At 47.2% G+C, this 6,106-nt stretch overlaps 1 protein-coding gene across 1 annotated transcript; it reads left to right on the top strand.

The window, feature by feature from the left end:
• Nucleotides 1–3,513: 3,513 nt before the first annotated feature.
• Nucleotides 3,514–5,884, top strand: LOC128626250 (vomeronasal type-1 receptor 3-like). The gene is made up of 2 exons (XM_053657718.1): nucleotides 3,514–3,714; nucleotides 4,689–5,884. Exons 1-2 carry the CDS (start codon nucleotides 3,712–3,714, stop codon nucleotides 5,661–5,663), a joined length of 978 nt encoding a protein of 325 aa, XP_053513693.1. The 5' UTR covers nucleotides 3,514–3,711; the 3' UTR covers nucleotides 5,664–5,884.
• The last annotated feature ends 222 nt before the right edge of the window (nucleotides 5,885–6,106 follow it).

Here is a 6,106-nt window from a genome sequence, read left to right as displayed (position 1 = left end):
CAAGCCTGGCTCCAGTAGCTATTTTCCTTGCCAGGACCCCTAATTATTACTTTGTTAGGTTTAAGCTTCGGCCCCTGTACCCTGCAGATCATAGTCCAGAACTGAGAAGCAACAGTTACCCGCACGGCAACTGCCAGGATCCTATCCCTCCAGAGACATCACTATCAGAAGATACCCCAAGATTTATAGGCCAGCCTTACAGTGATGCTAGACCAGCTAATAGTGCTGTCATTCATCAAAGGGGGGCATTATCTATACCTGGATGGGAACAATCAGTTTCTCTCTTCTCTTGAACCTGGAGCAGACACACCTGGTGACCAAAGGCACAGATGACAGACCATGTTGGAGGCACCCACAGTTCCCAAATCAGACTCGACCCTGTGCCTCTGGTGCTGCCTCTCCCTTCAACAGAGTGAGGAGGGACGCTCAGCACCGCAGTCAGTCCCCACTTGCTTTGGCGGGCGCAAGTTGTTCTGTGGCTTGCCATCAGCTCTGCTAACACACTCCAGAGGCTCATCACCCGGATTAGGAGAGAAGACAAGTGGAAGTGGGCGAGGGGGCAGCACACTGAGGTGCGGTCCCCTGACAACCAGGAGCAGATGTTGAATCCTGGGGGGAACGGTGCCCTCGGGGTGGGCAGTGGAGGCAGCAGCATGGACTCGGCAAGCAGGTCAAAGTTCCCATGTTTCTGATGTCTGTCTGATTGCAGGGTGTTCCTTTCCTGTCCCCAACACAGAGGAGTGAGGATAGACACTGTACACAGGGTGACTGGGTGTTGGATGCTGGACCGTGACAGTGTTCAAGGCTCATGTCTCTGTGCCTTTCCTGCCCAGTGTCTGGGTGAGCTGGTGAGAGCGCTCAGCATCCCCTCTTGGGTGCGTGGGAGGGTCACCCCGAGATCACCCTGCCCGCAGCAGGAAGGCTCTCCCTGGCCCACCCCAACCACAATGAAAGGCCAGGCTGGTCTCCTTTCTCTGCCCTCCAAAGCCGGTTTGGGGTCTGCTTGGTCTTTACTCACACAGCAGGCATGAGCAGGAAGGTTGGGGAAGGAAGGGGGTTTAGGAAGGTGCTCCTTCACCAGTCCACCCTGTGGACATGGTCAGGATGACTCCACGTGGGACTGGCAGAGCTGAACAAGTGAGGACTTTCCAAAAGGTTGTGTGGGCCTGAGGGGTGAGGCACAAAAGGGACTCCAGTTGTGGAAGGGGCTGGTTTGTCTGCCTCTGGTCCAATCTCTCTGAGCTCAAAGGGGGTTAGTTGAGTTGAAGAAGAACTGCCAAGTCCCATTTACCCTGGGCTCTGTGTTTGTTAGAGTCCCTGCCTTAAATGTCAATGAGGCTTCATATTGCTTGGACACTTGTGGGTTGGGGAGGTTCTGGAGGCGGCTGTAGCGGCTGAGCCACGAGGGTGGCCCTCAGGCTGTCAGGGTGCCTTCCCCACAGACCCCTGTGCAGGGCAGTGTTCCCCGCCCTCATATTGACCCCAAGCAGATCCCACTTGGGCAGTGTGTGGATCCTGGGGTGGGACGGGCTGGTATCATGACTTCACTCCGCATGTTCAGGCCTCACTAGTGGCTGTGTGACTGGGTGGGGTGAAGGGGCGGTGTTGCAGTGTCCCCCGAGTACATGGGCTGTTGAGAAGCAACCATAAGTAATGAGACAATGACAATGTTGGCCTGGACGTGGAGACTTTGGAAGCCCTGTGCACTGTCGATGGGATGGTTAAAAGAGAAAACCACCATGTAAAACAGTATGACCATCCTCAAAAATTAAAAATAGAACTACTACCTGATTGAGTAACTTCACTTCTAGGTATAAATCAAAGGAATTAAAGCAGGTCAGGATGAGATCTGTTTTTGTGCGCCCATGTTCATTGCCACACAGCCAAGAGGTAGAAGACATGCAAGTGTGTATAGATGGATAAATGAAGAAACCAAATGCAATATATACAAACAATGGAACAGCCTTAATATGGAAAGAAATTCTAGCCCATGTTACAGTGTGGACATGAACGTAAGGGCAGTCAACCAGTTACAAAGAGACAAAAACTGATGTGTCCACTTGTAAGAGGTATGTCATGTAGTGAAGTTCATAGCAGCAGAGAGGAGAATGGTGGTCACCTGTGCGTGGGGGAAAAGGGAAAATGATTCTCACTTAATGGGTATAGAGTTTTCGGTTTGCACGATGAGAAGGTGTTGCGGCTCTGTTTCACCCCACGGTGAGTATACAATCACCACTGCACTGTGGACTTACAGTTACAGAGGTGAATTTCATGTCCTGTGTTAGTTACACAGTTTCACAAAGACAATGACCACACACACTAAACGTGGGAGAGGATGGAGAGGAACTGGATCTCTCACACATGGCTGGGAGAAATGTGCAGAGGTGTAGCCACTCTGGGAAACAGGTTTCAGGGTTGGAAAAATGGAATGTATACATACCATGCAATCCACCCTTATGCTCCTGGGCATTGATCTCAGAGAGATGAAAACTTATGTTCACCCGCAATCCTGAACACAGTTGTTCTTGTGATATGCATACTGGTTCATTTCTAACCCCAAAACTGCAAGGCAATGCTGATGTCCTTCAGGAGGGAATGCTCAGCAAAGGGTGATGCACCTGCAGGAGGAGACTCACTGGACAATAAGAAGGATGGAGCTACTGATACAGGGACAATAGGAGAGATTCGGAGAGTAATGCCCAGTGATAGAAGCTGATGGCAAAGATTAGATGCTGCATAATTATATGACTATGTAACATTCTTGAAAAGGCGAAATGACAGAGATGGAACAGAGAACCGTGGCAGTGGGGTGGGTGTGGGCAGGAAGAGGCAGCAGGAGGGAAACCTTCCTGGGGATGGCAGAGTCCTGTGTGTGGATGGAGGTGGTGGTCGCAGCAGTGTACCTCATGGTGACAGGATGTGAGACTACAGCTGCACATCTCAGAGCCACCGCCCCCAGTTGGGACTGTGACTACAAAAGATGCACCACTGAGGGAAGCAGAGGAAGTGTGGGTGGGATTTCTCTCTACTACCTGTATGACTTCCTGTGAATGGACAATTATTTCAAAATGGAAACATAAATTTAAAAGAATGGTAATTTCTCCTGTTGTTTAAAGTTGTTGGAGTGACATCATTGAATACTTATTGGGAATTCAAATAAAACCTCAGCTTTGGTATCAGCAGAAGATTATGCAATGTGCTTGTGTTGCGTGAACACCTCAGAAACCTGAACTTCAGCCCCGAGCAGCCAGTGGGCACCCACTCATGCTGCTGCCCTGTGGCCAGTGTCACACTGGAAATCCTCCCTGTGAGCAGGGAGTGCAAACTTCTGATGAGCTTCCCGTCATTGTTCTGGGACCCTGAGGAGTAATTCAGCACTTAGTTCCACTAGAGGCCAGGTGTCAGCTCAGGAGCAGACTGCAACTTGTAACTGATGATCCTAATCACTGAACAGGGGACACACTGCACTGGGGACAGCAGCTTAGGTCCTGTGGACATGCCAGGCTGAGTCCCTGTGCACCAGGCAATTTGCAGCTTGGACAACAAAGTGTCTCGTGCCCAGAGGGAGATGAGGTCACTGGCCCCTCCTCATAACCCCGATCCTGCTGCTGCCCAGCAGCACAGCTGAGAGCAGCCCCCCTGCAGGGACCTGCTGAGGAGACAGGCTGTGGTGAGGATGCCAGTGTGACTGGCGGCTCGGGCTGGCAAGAGATGGTGAGTGTTTCCCAGAATTTCTCCTCCTCGCTTGAATCTCGTCATTCCACAGGTGAACTCAGTCTTACTTCTGTGTGGCCTCTGTTTCAGCTTGCTGCTTTCTATTCACTTTTGTGCACAATCAGGCTTGTTTTAAATACCAGCTTTTAGAATTTCTTGTTCATTTTTTTCCTTTCTTTACTGGCTAATTTCCCTTTTTGTGTTTTTTCTCCTTTTTAATTTTGTGCTTTGTGTTCATGGTTATTTTCAGTTTTCTTCTTGACATGGATTTCAAAACCTCGCCCAGCATAGAACTGAGACACTTTTCGTGAGTTCATTATGTTCCTCACACACACTGGACTACGGGCTGGAATACATTATGTGGCGATGCCCTGATCTGCCCCGGACTCTCTCCCGGACCAGCCCCCCAGTGGCCGGTCCCCACGTAAGGGCTCTCGTCTCTACAGGCATCTGTTTCCAGTCCTGCCTTCTCTGTGTTGGCTGCACTTTCTGTTCAGTTTTTATTCACTTGTTCTCAGGCCTCGTTTAAGTACCTGACAGTGTTTCATGTCTTTCAGGTGCACATTTAACCCTTTTCCTGACCAATAATTATATGTCACTTTCTTCATTGTTCTATTTTTCTGCTCCTGTGGCATGTGTTGGTCCTTTTTGCTGCTGTTTACAGTTTTCTACTGTCTCTAAGATTTTTGCTACTGTAGCATATTTTCAGAAGTGTAAATGTTGTTCTTCTTTCTTCCTGGTTTTCCTTTTTTTTTGCTCAAGTCTATTCACTTTAAGTCTAAATTCACTTGCAAACCCTAATCCACTCTGCATGCCAGAATTTGAAGTTACGTTTCTAACAAATTACTTTCTTCTCCATAGGGCTTGTTATTACATTCCCTCTACATTTATTTATCCCTGAAACTTGACAAACTGCTTCTCAGTCTTAATTGTTTTAAAACACTTACATTCATAGTCTAATTATTTGTCTCCAGGATGTGCTGTCTGTGGCTGGAAGATCTCAGAGAGACCGCCTATCCATGATTGCCAGAGACACCACGTTTGGGGTCTTCCTCACCATTCAAACTGGAGCTGGCTTCCTGGGGAACTGCTTGCTGTTTACTTTATACATGTACACCTTCTTCACTCTCCCCCATAAGAAGAAGCCTGCTGATGGGATCCTTGCCCACTTAACTTTGGCTAACAGCCTGACCGTCCTATTCAGAGGGGTTCCAAATATAATTCGTTCCTTTGGAAAGAGGCCTGAGATAAGTGACACTGAGTGTAAACTTGTTCTCTACATTCATAGAGTTACCCGGGGTATTTCTCTGTACACCACCTCCCTCCAGAGCTCATTCCAGGCCGTGACCATTGCTGTAAGTGGTTGTAAATGGGCCTGGCTCAAGAATAACATCTCCACATTTATTCAACCCTCCATGTTTTTCTGCTGGATCATCAACATGGTCATGTATTCTGACATTATCTTAAAAATTGAGGCCATTAGGAATACCAGTGATGTTGCATTTTGGTATTATAGACCTTTTTGTAAGGTCAGTATGTATGATCACCAGGTGGCCATGGCGGTTCACAGTAGCATGATCATTCAGGACTCATTGTTTCTCTCCCTGATGGCATGCAGTAGTATCTACATGGTGACTGTCCTTACCAAACACCACAGGACAGCTCAGAGCATCCGCAGCAGTGCCTGTTCCTCAAGAAGCTCTCCTGAACGCAAAGCCACCCAGGTCATCCTCACACTGGTTTGCTGCTTCATTTTCTTTTACTGGATCGATAGCTTTCTTATTGCTTATTCGCACTTTGGAAGTAAGCTGAATTGGCAACTGGGGAACATTAATAACTTTATTACTTCATGTTACCCGACCATCTGTCCTTTCATCCTGATGAAAAATGAAAATAGAATTTCCAGAGTGCATTTCTTCAATAGTAGGACCAGAATTTTTTTTCATTAAAGTAAATAAAATGATCCTATGAACACTCCTCAGCATTGGTCTTCTCGAGAAGATTAATTTCATGCATCCAGAGTCGCGTGGTCACCAATGCTTGGAAGGATGTATCGAGTCCCCATTGTGCTGAGTTAATGGGAAGTAAAATCAATGCATTGTCTATTTATGAAACTTTTCAGACATTATGTGTAATGTTTAGATTATAACACTGTTACACGTGGTTTAATCTGTAAAATAATAACATGTAATGGATGGTGTTTTGTAATATTGGAAACATTATACAATCCTAAAATTGTAAAAATTTTTTCTCTTATTGATTTGATTTTATTTTAAATACACTTTGTCTATTATACCATTACAGTTATCCCGTTCTTTTTTCCTCCCCTCTATGCCCAACTGCCCGCACACCCCTTCCCACCAGTATTCCTCCCCCTTCTTTGTTCTTGTTC

This window comes from Artibeus jamaicensis, unplaced genomic scaffold (assembly GCF_021234435.1).
Source record: "Artibeus jamaicensis isolate MK-2021 breed Jamaican fruit bat unplaced genomic scaffold, CSHL_Jam_final scaffold_474, whole genome shotgun sequence".
In the NCBI taxonomy this organism is placed as follows: domain Eukaryota; kingdom Metazoa; phylum Chordata; class Mammalia; order Chiroptera; family Phyllostomidae; genus Artibeus; species Artibeus jamaicensis.
Note: the sequence above shows the minus strand (reverse complement) of the source record. Positions and strands in the feature narration are given on the sequence as shown.